Genomic DNA, 27,128 nt, shown 5'->3' on the forward strand with positions numbered 1-27,128 from the left:
ATTGGGCTTTGGTGATGAAATTCAACTTACTGATGTTTAAAATGCATTTTAAAGACAAATATGATTATTCACGTTCTGAAACTTTCAGTGGGGACTTTCTACCATTGCATTACCAGTATATCCAAAAAGTCAGATTTCGTAACCTAATACATGCGATAATAAGCACCGAGCTCTGTTGACAGAGCAGTGCAGCTTTCTCACAGCAACTTTTAGGATTGGACATGTTGAGCCTGTAAGGTAGCCTTTATTCTCGCACAGCATCCAGCCAAACTGACGCAATGCTGAGCAATTTTCTTTCATTTGAACCACTTTTTTCTCTCTGGCCTCCATGGATTTAGTCACCTGAATTTTAGCCATCATACAAGGGTAAAAACTCCAATAACATTTGAACAAATTATGACAAAGACATGAGGTTTGGACCATTGTTTTTTTACCCATTAGTCAAAATATGAATATTTCATTGGACACCCTACCCTCTCTCTCATAGGTATGAGCACGGTTAATTAATTAAGAGAATATCCGAATGTAGACATTAGTATTCGACTTTGATTACTTGCCAGAATATATAATTTTTTAAAAACAAACTATACAAACAATGAAAAGGCTTTTCCTGAATTAAATAAACGTGACATTGCTACATACAGCGCATTCAGACCCCTTGCCTTTTCCCACATTGTTACGTAACAGCCTTATTCTAAAATTGATTAAATTACATTTTCCCTCATCAATTTACAACCAAAAACTGTTTTTTAGAAAAAAAAAAAAACAGAAATACCTTATTTACATAAGTATTCAGACTCTTTGCTATGAGACTCGAAATTGAGCTCAGGTGCATCCTGTTTCCATTGATCATCCTTGAGATGCTTCTACAACTTCATTAGAGTCCAACTGTGGTATATTCAATTGATTGGACATGATTTGGAAAGGCACACACCTGACTATATAAGGTCCCACAGTTGACAGTGCATGTCAGAGCAAAAACCAAGCCATGAGGTTGAAGGAATTGTCCGTAGAGCTCCAAGACAGGATTCTGTTCAGGCACCGATCTAGGGAAAGGTACCAAAACATTAGTGCAGCAGTGAAGGTCCAACACCACATTGGTCTCCATTCTTAAATGGAAGAAGTCATGTCCAAATCAATTGAATTTACCACAGGTGGACTCCAATCAAGTTCTAGAAACATCTCAAGGATGACCAAAGCACTGTAGCTTGTAAAACTGGGAATTTGTTCATTTGATATTCACGTTTGTTTTATTACCTATTGATCCCCTCGTCACTTTCTGGGAGTCACCCTCTGAGTTTCGTTAGCAACACGTGCCAACGTTGGGCCCTCCGAGTGAGTTGGTAGGGGCGAGGGAGTTTTGGGGGGATTCACTGTTTCGCTACAAGGACTCAGTCTGGTGAAGATCGGAAGATGCGAGGCTAGAGCCCACTACGTTTCGTCAAACCAACCAGGGTGGTTTTGTTGATTACAAACACAAAGCACTGTTGTTGACAGGCTTTAGTTCAGTTGGCATTTCTTTATTCAAGCCAAGGCAGTTAGTAGCAAGCAGTGATCCAATCGCTTTTTAATTTGTTTTGTGCAATGCCTTTCGGGCAGACTGATAGCCTTGTAATTACCAGATTGCTGTTGCGCTAAGGGAGCACACCAAATAGCCTAAAATAGCCTCGCTAGCTGGCTATCGTAACTAGCTTCTTTACATGGATTTGATGCAGTCAAGACAGCCACTACCAGATGGTATGACAACTTATGAAACAGTAACACGTTTGCCTGCCTACCCCCCCTCCTGAAGCAGAACAGAGTTCAGACAGGATTCATCTCCTGTAAAGTCATGCTACAAAAGACTACCCCGAACATCTGTGTAAATGCTGCCAGGTACAGACAATAAGAAAGGGGAACACACGGACGCACACCACTGAGACGATATGACTGTAGGTTTTCAAACCACTTTCATGACATCAGTTCAATATCACTCCTGGTCACTTGCACCTCCCCAATGACAAGTATTTTTCTCCCATTTAAAACCCGTTGTATAGGCATCTTAGTTGACGCTTTCCATGCCAGACATAATATCATTGGACCGTAGCCCACGGACTCATCTCATCTCTACTCATGGAATTTCTTTATACAACATTTAATCAGGATGCGTGTGTGTCTTTCAGTTTCCACCTACCGGGGATGTCATCTTCATCATCGCCATCATTCTCATCCTCCTCCCCACTGTTGAGGCAGTGGGGCTCCATGTGTCTCCCAGAGGTCTCCTCGTCAGACATGGTGTCCCCCTCAGTCACGCCGGGGGCATTACCTAGGCATCCTCACACACACAGGCCATCTGCAACACACACACACACACAATTATTTGGACACTGCTTTGGCATAACAACGTAGCCTACACAGTTATTTAATTTTTGTTCTATGTCTTGCAGTGCAAAACAAATAAAACATAGTAATTGAACACACACACACACTACCTTGACAATCTCGCAGAGCGACAACTGACAACATACAGAATTGCCAATGCATAACTCAAAGCCGTCTAACAATACCATTGAAACTAGAGCCCGACCGATGCATCATTTCACTGGTACTATCTGCCGATAACCGATATTCAATAAAAAGGATAAAAAAAATGGAATCTCATGCCACCTGAAAACTTATTGTCACAATGTAAGAAATCCACATTTGAAACATACAGTGGCTTGCGAAAGTATTCACCCCCTTGGCATTTTTCCTATTTTGTTGCCTTACAACCTGGAATGAAAATGGAATGTTTTGGGGAGTTTGTATCATTTGATTTACACAACATGTCTACCACTTTGAAGATGCAAAATATTTTTGGGTGAAAAACTAGAAATATCACAAAAAAACAGAACTTGAGCGTGCATAACTATTCACCCCCCCCCAAAGTCAATACTTTGTAGAACCACCTTTTGCAGCAATTACAGCTGCAAGTCTCTTGGGGTATGTCTCTATAAGCTTGGCACATCTAGCCACCAGGGTTCCGCTGGTGTATCCTTAAGTCATACCACAGATTCTCAATTGGATTGAAGTCTGGGCTTTGACTAGGCCATTCCAAGAGACTTAAATGTTTCCCCTTAACTTCTTAAGTCTAGGGTGCAGTATTCGGAAGTTTGGATGAATGAGGTGCCCAAAGTAAACTGCCTGTTACTCAGGCCCAGACGCTAGGATATGCATATAATTGGTAGTATTGGATAGAAAACTATTTTTTTCCCAAAACTGATGAAATAATGTCTGAGTATAACAGAACTGATATAGCAGGCGAAAACCCCAGGACAATCCATCCAGATGTTTTTAATTTTTATGGAGGTGACATTTAAAATGCCTGTTTATGGGGAAATCAATTGCTTCCAATAGATATCAAGTCTAGAAATAGTTTCAGGCTTGTTTTTTGTTGTGTTGCTCATCGGTGAATTGTCGCACACATCGTTATTTATCTCCGGTAATGAACATACTATTCGCCGTCTTAAATTTGACAATTTATTTACATATTAGGGTACCTGACAATTGATTATAAACATTGTTTGACTTGTTTGGATGAAGTTTCGGGATTCATTTGTATGCATTTTGAAAGAGGGAAACCGGTGGATTACTGAGTCAAGCGCGCCAACTAAACTGACTTTTTGGGATATAAAGAATGACTTTAATCGCTATTTCTGACTTTCGTGATGCCTCTGCTTGGTTGGAAAATATATGTAATGCTTTTGTACACGTGGCACTGTCCTCAGATAAACCACTCAAGTGTTGCTTTAGCAGTATGCTTAGGGTCATAGTCCCGCTGGAAGGTGAACCTCCGTCCCAGTCTCAAATCTCTCCCTCAAGTATTTCCATGTATTTAGCGCCATCCATCATTCCTTCAATTCTGACCAGTTCCCCAGTCCCTGCCAATGAAAAAACATCCCCACAGCATGATGCTACCACCACCATGCTTCACTGTGGGATGATGTTCTCGGGGTGAAGGGGTGTTGGATTTGCACCAGACATAGCGTTTTCTTTGATTGCCAAAAAGCTAAATTTTAGTCTCATCTGACCAGAGTACCTTCTTCCATATGTTTGGGGAGTCTCCCACATGCCTTTTGGCAAACACCAAATGTATTTGCTTATTTTTTTTCTTTAAGCAATTACTTTTTTATGGCCACTCTTCTGTAAAGCCCAACTCTGTGGAGTGTATGGCTTAAAGTGGTCCTAGGGACAGACACTCCAATCGCCGCTGTGATGCGTTGCAGCTCCTTCAGGGTTATCTTTGGTCTCTTTGTTGCCTCTCTGATTAATGCCCTCCTAGCCTGGTATGTGAGTTTTGGTGGGCAGCCCTCGCTTGGCAAGTTTGTTGTACCATATACTTTCCATTTTTTAATAATGGATTTAATGGTGCTCCGTGGAGTGTTCAAAGTTTGATATTTTTTTATAACCCAACCCTGATCTGTACTTCTCCACAACTTTGTCCCTGACCAGTTTGGAGAGCTCATTTTGTCTTCATGGTGCCACTTGCTTGGTGGTGCTCCTTGCTTAGTGGTGCAGCCTCCAGTATTTATGCTGCAGTAGTTTATGTGTCGGGGGGCTAGGGTCAGTTTGTTATATCTGGAGTACTTCTCCTGTCCTATCCGGTGTCCTGTGTGAATTTAAGTATGCTCTCTCTAATTCTCGCTCTCTCTCGGAGGACCTGAGCCCTAGGACCATGCCTCAGAACTACCTGACATGATGACTCCTTGCTGTCCACAGTCCACCTGGCCGTGCTGCTGCTCCAGTTTCAACTGTTCTGCCTGTGACTGTTATTATTTGACCATGCTGGTCATTTATGAACATTTGAACATCTTGGCCATGTTCTGTTATCTCCACCCGGCACAGCCAGAAGAGGACTGGCCACCCCTCATAGCCTGGTTCCTCTAGGTTTCGGCCTTTCTAGGGAGTTTTTCCTAGCCACCGTGCTTCTACACCTGCATTGCTTGCTGTTTGAGGTTTTAGGCTGGGTTTCTGTACAGCACTTTGAGATATCAGCTGATGTACGAAGGGCTATATAAATTTGATTTGATTTGCTGCTGACTTTAGGGCAGTTCAGAACAGGTGTGTGTGTGTGTGTGTGTGTGTATATATATATATACATATACACACACACACACACACACACACACACACACACACACACACATATACATATACACATATACACACACTGAGATCATGTGACACTTAGAGTTCACACAGGTGGACTTTGTTTAAGTAATTATGTGACTTCTGAAGGTAATTGGTTGCACCAGATCTTATTTAGGGGCAAAATGAGAAAAAAAAGTCCAGAAAATCACATTGTAAGATTTTTCATGAATTTATTTGCAAATTATGGTGGAAAATAAGTATTTGGTCACCTACAAACAAGCAAGATTTCTGGCTCTCAGACCTGTAACTTCTTCTTTAACAGGCTCCTCTGTCGTCCACTCGTTACCTGTATTAATGGCACCTGTTTGAACTTGTTATCAGTATAAAAGACAGGTGTCTTACACTTTCATTTCCCTCACTGTAAAACAGTATATCGGCAGATATATTGGTATCTGTAAGTTGTTCCCACCCAAAAAAATAGAATTGGACCCAGTGCTTGACTTTGACAGGAGCTCACCGGAACGGAGTACCTACACTTCAAATTTTCTACTGATCGAGTTCCTGGACCTCTCATAATATTTTATCTCAAAAGTATTGTGCAGTTACTGCACCAAAATATAAAACAGTACCAGCATCCAAAATGAGTACCGGCACCTATTTTAGACCAAGTCAAGCACTGATCGGACCCCCCCAAAAAACATATAGACCGGGCTCTACATAAAACATCAACTTCATTATCACACATGCCTATATAAACAACCAAATATCTCCTCCCATCTTCAATGTTTCCAATACAACAGTCACTGAGGATTCCCTGGGTTTCATCAGGGGAACATGGTGGACTTTCCAAGAGGGTGGATCAGAAGTAAGGTGCAGGGGATCACCATCATCATTCATACCCAAACCCTGTTCTCTTTATTTTTTCTCCATCTCTCCCCCCTCCGCCCTTCTCTCCTCCAACACCTCTTCTCTTCCTCCATCTTTCCCGCTCTCATTCCACCCCCTTTCTCTCACCAGTGGTTCAGAGGACCCTCCGGTGATCAGCCACCCCCACTCTCCTCTGAACTTAATCTCCAGCACCACTGATTCCTCCTGATTCTCATTTCCCCCTCTTCAGTCTCAGTACTACCAGTCTCTCTGGCTGCCTCCTTGCTGCTTACATAATTAAATGAGCTGTTTTTAAGAATTAAGCCTTCAGATAGCTCTTTGTTGACTGTTATCATCCACTATCAGCACCGGCCTGTACCCTACCCGCCCTAAGCTCTCTCCTGGCCTCTTACACTAAGTCTGAATTTGTCCTGCTTGGTGACCTATACTGGGACATGCTTAAACCCCCTGACCAAGTCTTAAAACAATGTGACTCCTTAAATCTCTCTCAGATTATTATCAGTCCCACAACAATCCTGATAGGCATCAGTCCGGTGTTTTCTGTAATGACCTTAGTGATCACTGTTTTTTGACTGGCTCTTGTTCAGGCAAAATGAGAAATAAGTGCACTCGGGCTATCTGGAAGGCCAAAGTGCGTTACTTTAAGGAGCAGTTCTCTCTCTGTGGGTCTAACCCCAAGAAGTTCTGGAAAATGTTGAAGGACCTGTAGAATAAACCCTCCTCCTCACAGCTGCCCATGTCCCTTAATGTTGATGATTTGTTGTTATTGACAAGGAGCGTATGGCTGAGCTCTTTAATCAACACTTCATTAAGTCAGGATAACAGACACAGCCATGCCTCCTTGCCAGCAACATTTCCTCATCTCCCAGTCCTGCTAATGCAACTAACCCTGATGCTCCTCCCTCTTTTTCCCCCTTCCCTGCTCCACAGTTTCTTCCTGCAGGTGGTCACTGATTCGGAGGTGTTAAAAGAGCTCCTTAAACTTGGCCCCCCAAAAATAGCTAGGTCAGATAGTTTAGGGATGCACGATATATCGGTATTGGCCGATATTAGCTAAAAATGTAACACAGAACTAGAGCTACACAGAACTAAAGCAGAAAAATACTAAGCCAACAACGAAACAAGTTGAAGTCGAGCAGTCATTTAAAAGAGAAAGAACATTTCAGCGAGAACTCACAGGCGAAAAACATTCAACGCCAAGATAATGGAATTCGTTGCCCTTGACAATCAACCGTTCTCTGTCGTGGAAGATGTTCGCTTTTGCCAACTGGTCGAGCACAGGTACACTCTACAAAGTAGGCTGGATTTTTCAGATGTTGCCCTACCGGATTTACACAGTATTGTTGAAATGCACACCCATGAGCTACTTGCTATGGGTGTCACTGCATTTAGCTTCATGACTGATATTTGGACCAGTGATGTCAGCCCCCTGAGCATGCAGAGTCTGACAGCACAGTGGGTGGACGAGGACTTCGTACTGAGGAAAGCCGTATTGCACGCTCAGGAATGTGCTGGTTCTCATACCGCTGCTGCCATTTCAATGGCATTTGAGAACATGTTTGAAACATGAACACACTCTTAGCTCCATTCGAACAACTGACTGGAGAAATAAGCTCATCAACTGCGTCTGCAGCAGACGTGATACCCTCTGTCATGGCTAGGGTTGAACATTTGGGGGAATATTCAGAGGTGGAAACTTTCCGTGGGAATTAATGGGAATTAACGGAAACATATGCAAATGATTAGTAATACCATTTAAATGGAGATGTTTTTTGCATTGGATATATTTGCCATATATGGAGATATGATAAGGTAAAAGGTTTCTGTTTCGAAGTAGACAATTGCAAATGATTAAATCCTTCCAATAGAAAAAAATGTAGTTATGAATTGAACTTTAATTAAATGAGTTGACTCTTCACATGGAATGATTTCACTGAACAACAAAAGGGAATATTGAATGATCCCCAATGATCCATCGCATTTCAGAACTGCAGTTTCCTCTGTTTGGAGCAACAGTGAAGTGGGCAGGACAGTACAGGTTTCTGCTCTTACATCTGCAAGCAGAGTCTGAACATCAGACAGGATGGCATTGTCCCCCTTTACGTGCAATGGCTACTGCTGTAGGTTTCAGGAGTTTCAGGCTGCTTTACCATTCTCTCCCAAAATACATCATCCAGGAGGATCTTTTTGATGGGGCTGTCCATATTGGCAGACTGTGATATGGCCATTTCTTAGAGACTCCTTCCCCTCCATGAGACTGTCAAACATGATGACAACACCATCCCAACAGGTGTTGCTGGGGCAGCTTCAATGTGGTGCTCTTATTCTTCTCACTTTGCTTGGTGAGGTAGATTGCTGCTATAACTTGATGACCCGTCACATACCTAACCATTTCCTTGGCTCTCTTGTAGAGTATATCCATTGCTTTCAGTGACATGATGTCCTTGAGGAGCAGATTCAATGCATGAGCCACACAGCCAATGGGTGTGATGTGAGGGTAGGACTCCTCCACTTTAGACAAAGCAGCCTTCATGTTCGCAGCATTGTCTATCACCAGTGCAAATACATTCTGTGGTCCAAGGTCAATGATGACTGCAGCTCATCTGCAATGTAGAGACCGGTGTCTGTTGTCCCTTGTGTCTGTGCTCTTGTAGAATACTGGTTGAGGGGGGGGGGGGAGATGATGTAGTTAATTATTCCTTGCCCACAAACAGTCGACCAACCATCAGAGATGATTGCAATACAGTCTGCTTTCTCTATGATTTGCTGGACCTTCACTTGAACTCTGCATCTAGCAAATGAGTAGGTAAAGCATGTCAGGTTGGAGGGGTGTATGCTGGGCGAAGAACATTCAGAAATCTCTTCCAATACACATTGCCTGTGAGCATCAGAGGTGAACCAGTTGCATACACAGATCGAGCAAGACATTCATCAGCATTTCTCTGACTACGTTTCTCCATTGAGTCCCCCCAAAAAATTCTGATTCCAGGAGGACCATGAGCTGTTGCTATCGATAAGGTGTCTGATCCATAATTTTCACCTCAAATAGAAGTAGAGGGACTTTTGTCAGAGGTTGTGAGCACGGAGGGAACTTTATGCTCTTGGCCAGACGATTCTGCATCTTTATTGCATTCTTCACATATGATTAGGCACAGTATTTGCAAATTTACACAGCTTTTCCTTCTACATTAGCTGCAGTAAAATGTCTCCACACAATCAGATAGTGCCCGTGGAATTTTCCTGTAAAGATCAGAAGAAAATGGAGTAAAACAAATACAATTCCACGTACAGACAAATAGTTCAGCAGTTAGATGAAACAACTCCTTTGTAAGGGGCGGCAGGTAGCCTAGTCGTTAGTGTTGGACTAGTAACTGGAAGGTTGCCAGATCAAATCCCCGAGCTGACAAGGTAAAAATCAGTCTGAACAAGAAAGTTAACCCACTGTTCGTTGGCCTTCATTGAAAATAAGAATTTGTTCTTAACTGACTTGCCAAGTTAAATAAGGGTCAAATAAAACAAGATTTTTGAAATAAGATGAAACATGTATGACAACAGGTGAATTTAAACTCAGCAGGCTCAGGCAAGTTAAAACACACATGGTAGCAAAAACGAATTAGCAGAAATTGTTAACAAGTTAGAAATAATTTAATACACTTTGCTGTTGTGCACACTGAGGAAGAGCGGCACGGACAGACAGAACTAAAACTTTACTGATTGACATGTATGAATGAAAACCTGGTTGAGACTAAAGAAATGAACAATGAAACAGCACAGCAAGTAAGCGATTGAATTATGCTTTACTGGTAATGGGGATATACGTAAATGCCAAAAATATATATTTTTGATCAGTGTATGTGTGTAACTATAACTGTACTAGAATGCTTAAAAGTCAGCAAAAGTTTTAAATATTGCTGATTGGGTATCGTTTTTTTTAGGGCATGGAAAATATCAGATATCAGCCAAAAATCGACCATTTATTTTTTATTTTTAAATCAGCCAAAAAATGTCATACCTTCAGAGGTCATTCAATTCAATATTCATCAATAATATAAAAAAAGCTGTTTCTGGCTAAAGAGACAAGACTAACAAGGGAAAGCCATGAACTAATAGTACAGGAAGATTGCAATAAAAACGATACTACAGAGATACAAAATAAGTTTGTTTTTCCTCTAAGAACTTGAGAAACTAATTCAAGAACGATCTAATGTAATCTATTACAAAAATAAAGCAAACTGGTGGAATATGGAGAAATATGCACAAATTTCTTCCTGAATCTCCAATATAGGAATGCTAACAATTTTATTTTGCAGAAACTCGTTACTGAAGATGGAGTCGTCTATGATTCGCCAAATGATATTTTAAAAAGAGGAAGCTAATTATTTTAGGCAGAGTTATCTTTTCCATCTCATCCTCTCCCACTGAATGAAGATTACAGTAAGGAATTATTTCCAAATAATATAAAAATGGAAAATTAACAAAAATGTACAGAAAGATGCGTGTGAAGGCCAAATGACAGAGGAATAACTTTGAGGCTAATTAAATCCTTTCAGTCTGGAAAAAACCCAGGGCTTGATGGCATACCGGTAGAGGTATATCAAGCTTTTTTTATATACTAAAAGCTCAATTGTTAGATTGTTTTAACTACTGCTATAGAAATGGTAGTCTGCCAGGTACTCAGCAGGAAGGTCTGATTTCTCTATTAAAACGAGACCCAGATAGAAAATCTAAAAAACTGGAGGCCCCTTACACTTCAATGTTGTGAACTTGTGACTCAAAAATACTAGCGAATTACATAGCACTCAGAATTCAAAAGGGTTTTACCGGGTATTGTTCATCCTGATCAGACAATTAATTGAAAATGATACTTTTCTCAAAGCATCTCTCCTTTTCAAAACAAGAATTGCAGAGCTGGCTACAATTTCAATTTCATCCCCCTGAAAAGATGTAGAACAAATATTATGGCTGAACTCAAATGTGCTGGTTGATAAAATACCTGTATTTATTTATGCACGTTGGTGCATCACTAGTTTAGATCCTTTGTTCGTCTTTAAGGCTGCAGCCCCTATCTATCATCCTCATCTATCACCTTTTTAACCTGTCTCTCCTTTTTAACCTGTTCCCAACCTGTTCCCAACCTGTTCCCAACCTGTTCCCAACCTGTTCCCATCGCTTGAAAGGCAGTCATGTTGCATCCTTTATTTAAAGGCCAATTTCTATCTTGCCCTGTTTATCAAGTGTTGGAAAAACCTGACAATCAACTGACTGGCTTTCTTGATGTCTATAGTATTCTCTCTGGTTTGCAATCTGGTTAATGCTCAGTTTATGGATGTGTCACTTCAAACCTATCATCAAAAACATAGCTCTGGCAGTAGGAAGCTCTCTCCATGTATATGCAGATGATACAGTCTTGTACTCAGCTGGCCTCTCCCCGGATTTTGTGTTAAATGCTCTACAACAAAGCTTTGACTGCCCTTTACCTTGGTTTTTGCAGTGTTCAAAACAAGGTTGTGATTTGGTAAGAAGAATGCCTCTCTCCCCACTGGTGTGATTACTACCTCTGAGGGTTTAGAGCCTGAGGAGCAAGTTACATCATACAAGTATTTGGGAGTATGGCTAAACGTTACACTGTCCTTTTGTCAGCACATATCCAAACTGCAGGCCAACGTTAAAATCTAGACTTTCATCGATGGTAAATCGCTCCTCTTTCACCCCAGCTGATAAACTAACCCTGATTCAGATGACCCTCCTACCCATGCTAGATTACGGAGATCAGCAGGTAAGTGTGCACTCGAGCTGCTTGATGTACTTTACCATTCGGCAATCCGATTTTCTACCAATGCTCCATATAGGATACATCACTGCACTCTATACTTCTCTGTAAACTGGCCATCTCTGTATACCTGACGCAAAACCCACTGGTTAATGCTTATTTATAAAAACACTCCTAGGCCTCACTCTCCCCGGTCTGAGATTACTACTGCATGTCTCATCCTCCACACACACGCACACACACACCCGTTCTGCCAGTCACATTCTGTTAAAGGTCCCCAAAGCGCACACATCCCTGGGCCACTCCTCTTTTCAGTTTGCTGCAGCTAGAACAAGCTGCAAAAAACACTCAAACTGGACAGTTTTATCTCCATCTCTTAAGTCAGACTCAAATCATGGACACTCTTACTGACACTTGGGAGTATTTTGCATGATGTGTTGTTGTCTACCTTTTTTGCTCTTTGTGTTGTCTGTGTCTAACAATGTTTGAACTGTTTGTGCTGCTACCATGCTATGTTGTAATCTTAGGTCTCTCTTTATATAGTGTTGTGGTGTCTCATCATGATGTGTTCTGTTCTACATATTTTTTTTAACCCAGCCCTATCCCCACAGGAGGCATTTTGCCTCTTGGTAGGCTGTCACTGTAAATAATAAATGTGTTCTTAACTTCTCTAGGGTAGGGGGCAGCATTTGCAATTTTGGATGAAAAGCATGCCCACATTAAACTGCCTTCTACTCAGGCCCAGAAGATAGGGCATGCATATAATTAGTAGATTTGGATAGAAAACACACTAAGGTTTTCAAAACTTAAAATAATGTCAGAGTATAACAGAACTGATTTCGCAGGGAAAAACCTGAGAAAAATCCATTCAGGAAGTATACTTTTTTGTTCTATTCTATTCTATTCTAGTATTCTATTCAATGCCATAACAGTATCCATTGACTTAGGACTCAAATTGCAGTTCCTATGCCTTCCACTAGATGTCAACAGTCTTTAGAAATGGTTTCAGGCTTGTATTCTGAAAAATTAGGGAGTAAGAGCAGTCTGAATGAGTGGACCCTGCCGTGTCAGAGCTTTTTCATGCGCGCGGCTGAGAGTGCCTTTCTTGTTTACCTTTTATATTGACGACGCTATTGTCCGGTTGAAATATTATCAATTATTTAGGCTAAAAACAACCTGAGGATTGAATATTAACATCGTTTGACATGTTTCTATGAACTTTACAAATTTGATTTTTTTGTCTGCCTGTTGTGATTGCGTTTGAGCCTGTGGATTACTGAAGAAAACGCACGAAAGAAACTGAGGTTTTTGGATATAAAGAGAGACTTTATCGAACAAAAGGAGCATTTATTGAATAAATGAATGTCTTCTGAGTGCAAACATATGAAGATCATCAAAGGTAAGTGATTCCTTTTATCTCTATTTCTGACTTGTGTTACTCTTCTACTTGGCTGGTTACTGTTTGTAATGGACTTGTCTGCTGGGCTATGTTCTCAAATAATTGTAAGGTATGCTTTCGCCGTAAAGCATTTTTGAAATCTGACACAGTGGTTGGATTCACAAGAAGTTCATCTTTAAACCTATGTGAAATAGTTGTATATTTTCTGAATTTGTAAAATGTGTATTTCTGTATTTGAATTTGGCGCTCTGCAATCTCACTGGATGCTGGCCAGGTGGGACGCTAGCGTCCCACATACCCTAGAGAGGTTGACGGACTTGCCTAGATAAATTAGATAAATTCAGTGTTGCCAACTTAGCGACTTAGTTGCTATATTTAGCGAGTATTCAGACCCCTCTAGCAACACATTTTCAAAAAAGCGGCAAGCGACAAATCTAGTGACTTTTTCTGGTGTTATTGGAGACTGACGTGAAAGCACTATCGTTCTTACTATTCTCAACAAGCAGCAGGTGCTTCTGTGGGGCCCACCCCGTCCCAAAGCCCTCACAGGCCCAGTCCTCACGCAGCAGTCCCTCCCAGCTGCAGTCAGAGCAGGAGATGTTCAGCCCTCCGCGTCCAGACTGCAAATGAATTGCGTATGCGGGAAGCCGCGGCTGGCTGATCCCACCCTGGCTTACATTTTTATTTTGACCTGAATTAGGGCCAGACCAGTTACCATAATTTTCTCACATTGCTATAGACATTTTTTTTCTATTGTCTCTTTTTGGTCCATTTAGATTGTATACAAAAACAAATGGAAAAAATGTTATGGTTTAAAAATGTTCATGTTTTACTGTGACTTGTTGTGGGCTCCTAAGTGGACCATAAGGTTAAAAATCAAACCAAATTAAGAAAACTAAACTAAAATGCCAGAGTGTCTCTTTTGGGTCACTTTTACCGGTCCCAAAAGCCTGGATAAAGGAGGAGGGTTGGAATTGTGACATAAAAATTTAAAAAAGAATGCTGAAAGTTCATTTGTAGTTCTAAACGTATTTAGGGTGTTTTTTACTCACTTTTTGTCTCTCTCACGACGTTATTCCTCTCCTACAGCGCCCATCACAATTGCATGGCCAATTATGCAAATTAGACGATGGCGTCATTTAGCGACTTTTAGGACAGCCAATAGCTACTTTACTGAGGAGTTGGCAACACTACACACTATTCAAAGCGCACACATACACACCTGGGAGCCGGCCAAAATGTCCGGGAGAAGAAAGAAAATCCCTTTGTAAAATATATATAATTTTTTTGCCTAGTCATTGATGGAAATGCACTTGACCGGTCATGCTTATAAACGGCTTGTAAACGGAAAATCTGTCAGATGGCGAAAGAGAGCTGTTGCCAGAACTTCTCAAACTGCTCATTTGTTGCTGCTGGAATGAAGCGTGCTTTTATAATCATTGCTTTTATAATGATTGCGTAACAATTCTAAGCGCAACCGCGTGTTAACTGTTTAAGGCCACGATTAAAAATAGCTACCACTTTCATTTCTCAACTGGTAATTGAAGCGCGCTTCCCATTCCCTATTCAAGTGCATATAGGCAACGGTAGGCAAGCTTCAGCGCGTCACACACACCACTTTACAATGAGCTGGAGGCAGTACGTATTTTGAAAACATATACTTAATTGTTTGAAACCTAAAAGCGTCAAATTAAAATCCATGGAAACATAAAGGCAATTTTATAAAGAGACTTACTTCCATATGACATTAAAACCAGTAGCCCATTTCTCTCTGGTTATATTGGTTTTCAAATCAACCATCTTTCATTGTCTAGTAGCCAAAGGCACAATCCCAGTCATATTAGCAACCTATGCTAATTGTTGCATCTGTACATATCCCCTCAACATTTTTAACAGATATTTTAATCTCGGTCACAAGAAACCACTTTTTACAACAGTGTTTCCCGCTAATTGCATTGTGGAACAAACATTTGCGCGTAGTTTACTGCCTTGTGTGCATTGCTGCGCTTATAATGTGAAGAAATAGTATATCAACATTTTAAGCTAAACGTTCTGATCCGATGCATAAGACTCATTGCTTTTTAAAGCGTATTTTTTATGCAGCCTGTTGGCCTACTGGTTGTATTCTTTTGGGATATCACCCCACAACTGTCCCAGAGTCTGTTTGGAATAGGCTATTTTTTTCCTCGCACAGAACGACAAACTGACCAATAGAATAACGTTGTTGCTATGAACGTGAACTGTGTCTATGCGTGATCAGGGGTGTATTCATTCCGCGGGGTATTCATTTGTATTCATTTTTTTAGATGGACGCAAAACGTGGATAAACATCTGAATTTGTCCAATAGAAACTCTTGTTTGCAACTGTTGGACTAATGATTACAACCTATATCAAGCTAGATGCAGGCAAGAATATGTAAGGCGGTATTGAATGTCACTGTCTGTCCATGTGTCACGGTCTGTCTCCTGAAATGTGTGTCCCCACCTGTGTCCACCTACATTGTAAACTTTCATTCATAGGCTTGGTTGTAGCAACCTCATGATGGGTATAGGGAAAATTTGAGTATCATGTAGTAGCCTAAACCTATCACTGTTACATTGAGCTGGGTGAATGGAATATGAATGAGTCATCCAATATGCTGTAATAGAAATAAGGCCAAACATACAAAGAAAAAAAAACTGTCTTCCCTCATCTTAAACAGCACTGACTTGGCCTTATGTAATGGAAAAACAATACATCACTCCTTGTGATGTAATGCAATTAACAGTCTTTGCATAACTGGACAGCAGAGAGGCAGAGCTAGAAGTATATGCCAAGGCTAACAACGTGTCAGGGTTGGATTACGATACACTGTTTACTGACAGAACCAGACCTGTAGACACAGTGAGTCCAATCATGTCTAAGGGCTTTCCTACCTCACAGAAACACTGGGATACATACAGTACAACCCCAGTTACATTAAAGGGGTATGTGTACTGTTTTTATAGGGCTCTCAAATCACACTTTTTTTTATATAGAACATCCAATTTTGTTGTTTTTATAAGTCCGCAATAATGTTTAAACCTCATCAGGAGACCATTCTTTAAGTCTGGGGAAAAATTGGAAGAATTTTCCATTTTTGAGTGTAGTCACCCGGTGTTGCTGTAGCGCTCGTGTGATTGCAAAGTTTGCAAAACAAATGGCCACGGGATTGATGCAAATAATCATGATTTCATTCTGCCAGCTACTTTGTAGTTAACATTTCATAGAGAATATTTCTGGGAAAGCCTTTCCATCTCTACCAGAAGGTTACTAATTAGCATAATCGCTACCAGCTACACAAAGTGTAGACCTGCGTGTGCGCCGCACACATACAGAGACAGGGCTATTCCTGTGCAGTTACAGAAAGTTGCATGAAAATACGAAACACTAACACATTTTGTTCATGTGGTCAATGATTTAATAAAAATGTCCTATTAAGTTCAATGCATATTTTTATATTCAACAGAAACAAAGTAAAAATGGTTCAACTTTGTTTCCATTGAACATGCCATACAGATAATGGGATTTTAATTCATTATATGAGGAGTACCTTGCCTTGGTCCTCCTTTCTTTTTGATGACCAATTTACCCCTTTTACCAAAGAGCACCTTCTGTCTACCAAAATCTACTATTGTGTACCTTAGCAGCGCTTCCCCTATTCATTTTTTTCATCGTTAAATTCTGTTAAATGTCTTTATTCCGGATTTTATAGGGCCCTATGTTTATCCATGTACACTGTGTATACCAGGGATATCCAACCTTTTCTAGCATGAGAGCTAGTCATTTGTTTTTAGCTTTCAAATAGGAACATTCTGCTCTTCACCACTCCCCTGCAACTCTTCGCCGCAACTCCTCCCCAGGTCCTTAGCGTACAAGAGAAAGTAGTGCCCTACATTTTTCTGCCAATACACATGTTAAAAATAATGGTTCATAAACAACTCTAAAGGGGGGGGGGGGGGGGTTCACTCTCAAAATCACAATTGTTCATAGAGGAACTAAATTCCCCTTTAATTGTGCATCTAGCGAGTGAGGTATGTGCCGTATTAGCTACGGTTCTGAAGGCTAAAATTGAATGTACTTTCCGATTTGTTTGGCGAGCTACTCATAGGTGGGCTGGTAGCTCACGCACGATCGACCTGTTATAGACCCCAGGTGTACACTATAGTGCAGGAGTTAGTCTTCAATTGACATCTTAATGATACCAGAGGGCCTGGATGAGAAACATTGCACTAACTTGGGTTACAGTTAGTCAAAAACCTATTTGTGATTTAGCCAACTCTGTTGTATTTGTGGTCATGCCAGATCACATAGGCTATCCTAATGGCTAGCATCAACAAATGTTTTTCATTTAGGACTTAGCTAAAGCATACAGGTCTGGCAATCAGGCTAGCAGATTTAGCTTTAGGCTCCTTTTGATAAAAACAACTATAGAGAGGGAAAGAAACCCTCATCTTTCTTCCTTTCCACACAACTCCTCCTGTGGGGTTTTCACTGATGAATCGTGTTGCTGTTTTGTCAAAGAAATACTGTAGACAAAGAAGCGGCCCGGACACACACACACACACACAAAAGATGTAAAACACAAACAGACTAGAGGGAAGACTTGTCAGAGTTGTGGATCCCTGGGAAGAGTCAAACAGCAGAATGAAAGACGCTGGCAGCAGCCTATTCCTGAGAGGCAAAGCTCTCATGATGCATTTTCGAGCTCATCACTCAGCTTGGTGAAATTAAATTCACATCACTCACAGCCTTTTTCTGTGCCAATGTAGTGCATATCATCGTGATCCAACCCAGCTTCAATGTCAGGTTAGCCGACACAACCGTGAGCAAAGAGCTTTTAAGGAACTTTCTAAAACACAGACGCTAAGTAGCTCATAGAACACAACTTCCAGCTATAGAGACTTGAATTCAAGGAAGAAAATAATGGTTGGTGGGAAGAGGATAGCAATGGAGGAATTATCCGTAACAAAAGAGCAAGCCAATTGGAAGGTTAACAATGACCTTGTTAGCTTCCCAGGAAGGGAACTGTTTCAATTCTACAGGGAGAGGGGCTGCCTTTTCAGACAAGAGACAAAACAAGCCCTATTCACTGGTACATGACCTTGGTTTGTGAAACGATTGTATAAAAATATATGGTTTGTGTATAATATAAGTGTCTCTTTCTCCATGTAGAGTATGGGAAAAAACTGCCCTACCCCTCACGAAGATCAACAGGGGGAACCAGTCAATGGAGTGACCACATACCTGGGAATTGAGAAACTGAAATTCAAAGAAAACATGACAGAGAATGTTCTTTTTGCACAACCTGAACAGGGTTTGGGCATTATACTGTATACCGGGGTATTTTGAAGGAAAAAAAAACAGAATGGTTTTCAATACTGTCAAGCTTTTATTTGAATATTTGAATATTTGCATCTACTTTTTAAGTAAATACCTGTAGTCAACTTGTGCAATACGGTGGAAGATAAAGTAGATCGCTGTCTTCATTTTACATGTCACAATTTTTCATTATGAAGCTTACTGGTAGTGCCCAGTCATGTGGCGTTTGTTTCCATGCACACAATGAGAACGGTGACTTGTGAGTAACTCACTGTTGTGCAGCTCGCACCAGGTGATCTAGTTACCGTATGGAATTCACAACTAAAATGTTTGACAGGTAGATTTCTTATAAATATTAACTGTTTAAAATGTGCTAAATGTTCTGCAGTTGCACAATTGGTTTGCTAATTTAGTAGCTTGTTAGTTATCTAGCGAAGTGGTTAGCTTCTTCCAAAATCCAGCTTTGCTTGTTAAACAGCAGAGAATCCCCTTCGGGATCAATAGCCTTGCTGTCAAATGTTTGTTTTGTGCACGCAGAAAACGGAGTAGCATTTTTAGGCCAGAGCCTCGTTAGCATTCTCTATGGGGACTCTCCGTGTACTTGTTAGCAATGCTAACCTTCAGATTACAAAAGCTCAGTGGGGTTTGAAAATAGCGCCCGTTGTGTTCAGTGTCAGTAATACCAAATATCCCGCTATAGCACAAGGTCGTTATGATGGCATTACAATCTGGATACCGCCCAAGCCTAAACTGATCTATTGCAATGTTGATCGCCATATCTTGCAGATGTTTTACAAATCTGTCCTGGAGAGTGTCCTATCATTTGGCCTGTTATGTGCAAGACCAAACTGCAGCAACACATAAAAACAGTGGGCAAGATAAATGGTATTGGCCAAGAGTCAGCTAACAGCCAGTACACAAATCTCATACCTCAAAAACATGACAAACATTCTACGGAAGGATAATTCTAAAAAGGACAGTACCGACTTCCTCTTAAATTCACCCAAAGCAGCCGCAGCCTGACTGGGGGAAAAATACTTATTGAAAAGAAACAAATAGATACAGGGACTTTCAGCCATTAGGCTGTATAATGGGAAGACGTAGCAAAGACCATTGATCGGTTTGAAGGGAGTGTGTATTGAACATCCACTGTAAATATGTAACCCATTGCACTTTTCATATCAATTTTATTGTGTACCATTCTGTGTTTGTCTTTTAAGCACATGACCAAACGAATTTCCCCCTGGTGGGATAATAAAGTAATAAAATTAATCTCATCTAAGGAGTTGTGACATTTCAAACATGCATTGTATCCTCCTCCTGAATGAATCCCCGGCAGCAATGGAGACCACCTGGGACGGGTCGGGGGAGGGGTTGAGGTCTGGTTGTCTCGTGTCCTCAAAACCCACATGCCAAACGAGGGAGGGGAGTACATAGACTAAACCCTGCTAAAATAGGGCCACCCAACATCATCTAGATTCTAGATGAGGTAACGCAGGGTCAAGGGACACCACAGACATGGTCAGAAGGATACGAGCCCAGCCCCCAGCACCCTCAGGACAGTGCCAGAGTCCAGACCAGACCGCAGCACCCTCAGGACAGAGCCAAACAGCCGGACTGAAGGTCATAGGGGACAAAGCCACCAGGCTGGAAACAAGAAGCGAGAGGAGTCGCATAGGGCTGCAGTTGGGACTCCTTAAAAAAACAGCACTTCGATACAGCTACGCACGGAAGTTTATTTTCGTAGCAGGTTAGGAAAGCATTTTCTCGAACCTTAACCAAATTCTCCTAATATGCTACATTAATTCTCCTAACCTGCGAAAAAGTCACTTCCGGTTATGCTGTCTCAAAACACGAAGCGGAGTTGACTTCTTTAGGAAAATTAGCCTCAGTGTTGGAAACAAACATTATGCTGTTGTTCAGAATTACATGTATTTACACTGAGGGTACAAATCATTAGGAACACCTTCCTAATTTTGAGTTGCACCCCCTTTTGCCCTTAGAACAGCATCAATTAGTCGGGGCATGGACTCTACAAGGTGTTAATAGTATTCCACAGTTGTGTCAAGTTGGCGAGATGTCCTTTGGGCAGTGGACCATTCATGATACACATGGGAACTGTTCAGCATTAAAAACCCAGCATCATTGCAGTTCTTGACACACTCAAAACAGTGCACCTGGCACCTACTTCCATACTCCGTTCGCAGGCACTTAAATATTTTGTCTTGCCCATTCACCCTCTGAATGGCACACATGCACCATGCAGGTTTCAATTTCTATAGGCTTAACATGTCTCCTCCCTTTCATCTACACTGTTTTTAGTGGATTTAACAAGTGACATCAATAAGGGATCATAGCTTTCACCTGGATTCACCTGTTCAGTCTGTAATGGAAAGAGCAGGTATTCCTAATGTTTTGTACGCTCAGTGTATTTTACAAGCTATAGCACACAATATTTTACAAATGCATGTTTTTTTTAAAAGGACCAAAGAGTTTGATCTGCGTCGTGTTTTAATTTTCGCCTTGAAAAATAAATAAAATAGAGATACTGGTATTGTCCCAGCCATAGAATCTCACTACAGTTTCTTCATCACTTCCTCACACAAATAAACACACACGTTGAGATAAAGGCCACACACATAATGTGAGATGTGACACACCTCTGTGTGTCTACCATGTCCCTTAGGGTGGTGGTGGTGGTCGGGGGGGGGGGGGTCAGGGTTTGTCAAGTTAATTTTGTACGTGTCGTGTTGCCTAAGCCACTTCAACACAATGGTTGCAACTCTCTTCCACCAAAAGAGAAAGAGAGGGAGTGAAAGGCATGTTTTCATCTGCGAAGGCAAGAAAAGTGAAGGGGGAAGGGGGGGGGGGATGCTTAAGGAGGCCACTGAAACGAAAGACAGCTGCTTGCATAAGCTGACTTACATAAGAGCAGGCTAATGCCGCTGTTATTTACAAGTAAAGTTTTATGAGATATGCTTAAAACAAAGATGCACACACAGTTAGGCATGCACGTCAGCGTAGGTTGAATGCCCTGTTCCTGCTTGTCCTTATAAAAACACAAGGAAATCCAGCAGTGAACATTGAAATGGGCCTAGTTCGCGACTACAGTACAGTATACAGTCCAGGGCACAGTGGGAAGTCCCCCTCTGATGTCCTGAGACCTGTCTGTCTCCCAGGGCACAGAGCCTCAGTCAGGCACTTTGATGAACACCTAAAGGGCATGCATCAAAAGGGACACATAGGGGGAAGTGGGCAGTGCAGCCCTTCTGATGTATAGCTAAATATGGATGCGAGTCTGTCCCTTTGATAGAGTCGGTCTACAATGTGCTGTACCTCCAAAACTCTGTGTGTCAGTAACCTCTCCCATTTCAACACTAAGTAAACATTGAAAAAATGTATTTGACAAGCTCAACTTAAGCTGATCAATTTGTTTGTATAAACAAAAAAGGCATGTTGGGTAAGACTAAACTATCTACAGAGAGATTTTTTTTAAACATCAAAGTAATGTCATAAAACAACTGTTTTGCTTGTGTGGTTCATAACGTAAATAGATTTTTTTAACCCCCCCACCCCCAAATACACATAATAGCCAGTAGAGCTGGCAGATATGGACAAAAATCCATAACAATAAACTGCCTGAATTTGTGATAATGATCAATAGAACATGTGACCAGATTCAGAAAACTAGGCGTATGTCGCAAGTCACTACTTCACAGGGGAGCCGTTTGAACGTAATTGTTTTTTAATTTTTTTAAATCAAAATGTGTTTTTTGGGCAGAAATGCCTTCTTGAACATGTGAACTTTCATGTGCCTTAATAACAAACTTGTATGCCATCTGTAAATATGAATACAATTGTTAAATTACAAGCCTTGTTGGTTAAGCCACAGAAAAAGTGAGCAACCTTCCCACTAGCCATGATTGACTGAGATAATGAGTGGGCTGGACATGCCGAGAGCGGAGTTTGGATTGGTTTGCCATAGAAGCTCTTCAGTCTGTGTTGGTAATCCTGTCGAACACGGCTTTTTTAAAAACATATTGTGTAGTGGAGCTGCATAAAATTGTGGCTCACGTTTTGATATCAGTGGAATTAGAGTATGATCGCTAAAGAGATGGAGGAAACTGTAAGTCGCTTTGGATAAAAGCGTCTGCTAAATGGCATATATTATTATTATTATTATTATTTCAAGCTAGCGTACTGTTCGCTAGCTAGCTAACCTTAGCTGGCTGGCTCCCTAGCTGACGTTATCATTCGTTTCCCAGAGTCGTGTGCTGTTCTAATAAGAGCCTAATGTTATCTAGCTAACATTGGACATGGTTGGTTTGCTCTCAGCACTGTGGCATTGTTGGCACTGTTTAACTAGTTAACGTTGGTTGGCTGGCTCGTTAGCTAAAGTTACGAGACGTGTGTACAACACCCATTGAATATGGCCGGTGTCAGTAAATGTCTGCAAACAAGCGTAATGAAATTGTTGCCAGCAGAGCTTGCTAGGCTGTTTTCATGTTATCCAGACGTAAACAAATCATAGGACAGAGCGTCAAGTGTGTGTGCTTCGAGAGAGCGAAACGAGATAGGTGGGGCTAAAGCTTAGGGTGAGGGTGTGAACGAAGCTGAATGGGCATAGACAAAGAAGAGCTCTTCACTAGATAGCAAAACATTCAAAGGTGTTTTTCTGAAAAGTGAGTTTACAAGTTGATCAACTTTCGAAGCAGGATTACTTTCCCATTGTTCTACAAATGCAGTGTATGTATGATATACCAATTTGTAGCTCTGAGTCGCTACTTTCATAATGTAAAAAACACCATTTCAAAATGTTGTTACATAAGACCAAATCCAGGTGTCGAGTCACATATGTTTATAACATTAAAGAGATTATCTGGTACTTTTGTATACTCTTTAGCCAGAAGGTCTGAAAGTAGCCCTCATGGGCCAAAAAGTGGTCCCAGGAAATTGCGGAACACGTCACATGTGCAGATATGTGCACCACGTCATTGCGCTCTCTCTCGCTCTGCTGTGTGCGCCTTGCTAGCGATCACTAAAATGGCGACGGGCTGAAGCTCATTCGCTAGAACTCGAAATGCTAGGGGGCTGGCCCACGTGGGAGAAAATGTAGGGGAAAAGGCTCGGCACGGCTTCCAGAAAAACAGTCACTTTCAAATGGTGTGGCTAATTAAGGTAAGACAGTAATTCTGTTCATAAATTATGCAGGTATGAACTACATATTGACACATCCAGCCCCAAAGCAAGAGGTAAAAAAAAAATACTTGGTAGTTGCCAAAGTACCGGAGCAGGTCTTTAATGTGCACCACAGTTTTATCTTTTAAACTACTACTACTAGTTTGATGGTTGTGGTCATCAATTGTCCCATTAACAATCACCCATGTTAGCAAACATTTAATTTCAAACGTCACATATCTCTATTATAGGCTACTTATCGTAATGAACGATATCAGCAAAACGCCTGCGATCGGTGTCAATAATGTTCCGTTTGTCGTGCCAGTTCTAGTACCCAGATAGATCATTATCTTACATTCAGCCTAGTGGCGAGGCAGGCAGACAGGGGCAGATTGAAAATAGCTCCCTGATGACTCTATTAAAAGCTTCTCCGTTTGTGACCCGCTGCGGTGAACATTGCTGACCCCGGGTCCCCAAGGTATTTTTAGGAGATAAACCCAATGCCAACAGAGGATTTTCCAAAACAGGAAGCTTAATCCCCTCCCACGTACCCGAGGAACAGACACACGTCACCAAACTCCAGGGATATGTAAGGCCACACAATTCTATTGTGTAATTATTATGTTTAAATAGGTTGCACAACATGACTATCTTCTCCACACCAATAAACTATAGTGGATGTGAAAAAAACAATGATCTGAGTGAGCAGAGAAGAAGTACCATCCAATCCGGGTTTTCGCAAAGGGTCACTCGGACACAACAGACAGAATCAGTAAGGAAGGAGAACTAAAAGGAGTGGTCTGGGAGGGGAATCGCACATCCCTCCCTGTGTGGGATTGGTGGGGACAAACAGGGTTTCTGTTGAACAATCCCCTTGCTCACGGGTACATCATCAACAGTGGTGCTGTCGCCTAGATTCGGACAGACACCCTACCTTCCCATTCAAACAGACTGCTTATATACACTCAGCAGATAGACGGACACCATATCCAGCGACCCACACGTACCAAAAGAGATGGGCATACACACATGCACAACCCCTTCTATTCAATACACACACACACACACACACACACACACACACACACACACACACACACACACACACACACACACACACACACACACACACACACACACACACACACACACACACACACGAAGTAAAAACAAAGATATCTTAAGTTGTTTTAAGTTGTGAATGTTGAGGAGTTACAGAGATCGAGAGACAGACCTAAAAACATTGAAATCAGCAGCCTGAAAAGTGCCAGAACGACAGGCTATTATATCAATGACTTTAGCCTCAAAATATTTTCGACTGTTCCATCAAGAAACAGGCAAAAACAGTGGTCTTATTCATTTGGTTTCAGAAAGCGCTCAAAAAGAGCTCTTCAACAGACTCGGCAGTCAACTGGCGTCTTGACAAAGGACCCCTGTGGATCTTAGAACAGTTAGCCAATCAAATGACGAGATTGTGCACTTAAAACATGCATTTAACAATATCCTGAGTGAATTGGCTGGTGACTAGTAATTGAAAAACTAAAACTAAAAAATGGTTACTATAAAAATGTATTTGTTGGAAAATTAATCAATCAACGAAGCATCGTGGTCAAAAGAGAACCTATCTCCAAAAGTGAAAATTTTCAGGAAATGGAAAACATGGACAAATTTGACCTTGAACATACACACAAAACAGGTAAGTGTTATAAAATCCCAGTCTTACTGGCAGCTACTCAATTACATAAACCAGAACATTCCAAGTATATGAATCATGGTGATCCCAGTCTATGTACTGCCTGCTGGGATCTCATATAGGCCATGTGAGTGATATGCCTATATCTGTTCTGCTGGGCTCTCTTTTTGACCTCTACTTACTCTTCAGAGAAGCTTTTACCCAGGCGGAAAGATGCCCCTCCACTCGGTCTAGTATAGAACAGTACATACCACGTACAGACCATTTGGACAGAAATAATGGAGCTAGGTTGGATGGGGTTCAGCAAGAAGAGCAGAGATGGTGCAGCTCTAGAACCATTTAGTGTATATTTCTACATGTGTCTTTACACCTGTACCAGGGACTTAGCCTGTTGGGTGTACGAGGGAGGGGACAGTACACAAACCTCATGATTAAGAGGAGACAAGGAAGGGACAGAGTTATAAGCTTGGGGAGTTTGAGGGTTGAGATAAACAGGAGGAGGAGTGCTGCTCCTCTTTTCGAGCAGACAACGATTGAGGCGAGTGCGTAGGAGAGACAGTTGGGCTAGGTGTCATGGCACCCTCCCTCGCCCGCGGTCTCCCGCTGTGCTTGTTAGCAGGAACAGAGTGAGTGAGCGAGCGAGCGCCGGCAGCAGCCACCCTCGGACGCTCTAAAAGGAGAGGGCCTTTTAAAAATGTTCCCGACAGATCACATCTGGTATCTGTGTGTTGAACTGAGGTGAGAAAAGGCAGAGGGTATAGACATACTCTGAACACATCATTGTCTTGGTCAAGAATTTTCAGCATGCACCAAGTGGGGTAAGAAAAGACACTTACGGCAACAACAAAGATAATGGGGTGGTTGATTAAAGGTAAAGAAATCAACTGCTGCAGAAATCATCATGGCTGGTCAACATGACAATGGACATGGAGCTGATGTGGCAGCTTGAACACAAATTGACCCCCCCCCCAAAAAAAATAAATAAAATTTGATTACAAGAGCAAAGGAGAAAGAACAAGTGTGATGGATTAAAAAGACAGAACAGACGGTTTCTTCTTCACAGAACACGCAATGTTGTGCCTGGGACAGACCTGGGTTCAAATACTATTTAGGGTATTTCAATTACTTTCAAATACATCTGGGACTGGTAGATAGAGTTCATTAGATACATGATCTAAAAGGGAGATTAAGCAAATGTACTGGAATTCCTTTCAACAAAATAACTGTAAAACCAGGGGATCAGGGCAGGGCAAAGAGCCTAATCACTCAGCACAACACACCGTTCAATCCCATTAACACCACATTTAGATAGTTGAATCTCTGGTAGGACTAAATCCCAATTATTATTCTCGCAAAATATGGTTATTCAACAAAAAGAATGGAGGTAGGATGTTGAGGCAGATAGACTAAATTACATAAACAAAATGTACACAACCGCCAAAAACCACAGGTTAAACTAGTTTTGAATTTCAGATGTCACTTTTCGTATGCCATAATTATTATAACTCACTATTGAAAGTTAATTGTTATTATGTCTGTTGTAGAATTGCAACAATAAACCATCCTCCATGACCAATGCTTTGCCCCCCCCCCCCCGACTAGACTCCGGAACACGCTGACTGTAGTTACGAAAACCCACGCGTTTCATAACACGCGCTCACCGCAATGGCAATGCAGTCTGAACACCAGCGATGTGCACTATAAGGCTCCTCATTGCACAGTTGACACAGACAGCCAAAACACGACCCAA

At 41.4% G+C, this 27,128-nt stretch overlaps 1 protein-coding gene across 3 annotated transcripts in view; it reads right to left on the bottom strand.

The window, feature by feature from the left end:
• Nucleotides 1–27,128, bottom strand: part of LOC124031762 (helicase ARIP4-like) — a 64,229-nt gene that overhangs the window by 36,844 nt on the left and 257 nt on the right. For all 3 annotated transcript variants that reach the window (XM_046343401.1, XM_046343399.1, XM_046343398.1), the window contains exon 2: nucleotides 2,174–2,332. In XM_046343401.1, coding sequence (XP_046199357.1) covers nucleotides 2,174–2,273 — 100 coding nt within the window. In that variant the 5' untranslated portion in view covers nucleotides 2,274–2,332. The remainder of the gene's footprint in view (nucleotides 1–2,173; nucleotides 2,333–27,128) is intronic.

This window comes from Oncorhynchus gorbuscha, linkage group LG03 (genome assembly GCF_021184085.1).
Source record: "Oncorhynchus gorbuscha isolate QuinsamMale2020 ecotype Even-year linkage group LG03, OgorEven_v1.0, whole genome shotgun sequence".
Lineage (NCBI taxonomy): Eukaryota > Metazoa > Chordata > Actinopteri > Salmoniformes > Salmonidae > Oncorhynchus > Oncorhynchus gorbuscha.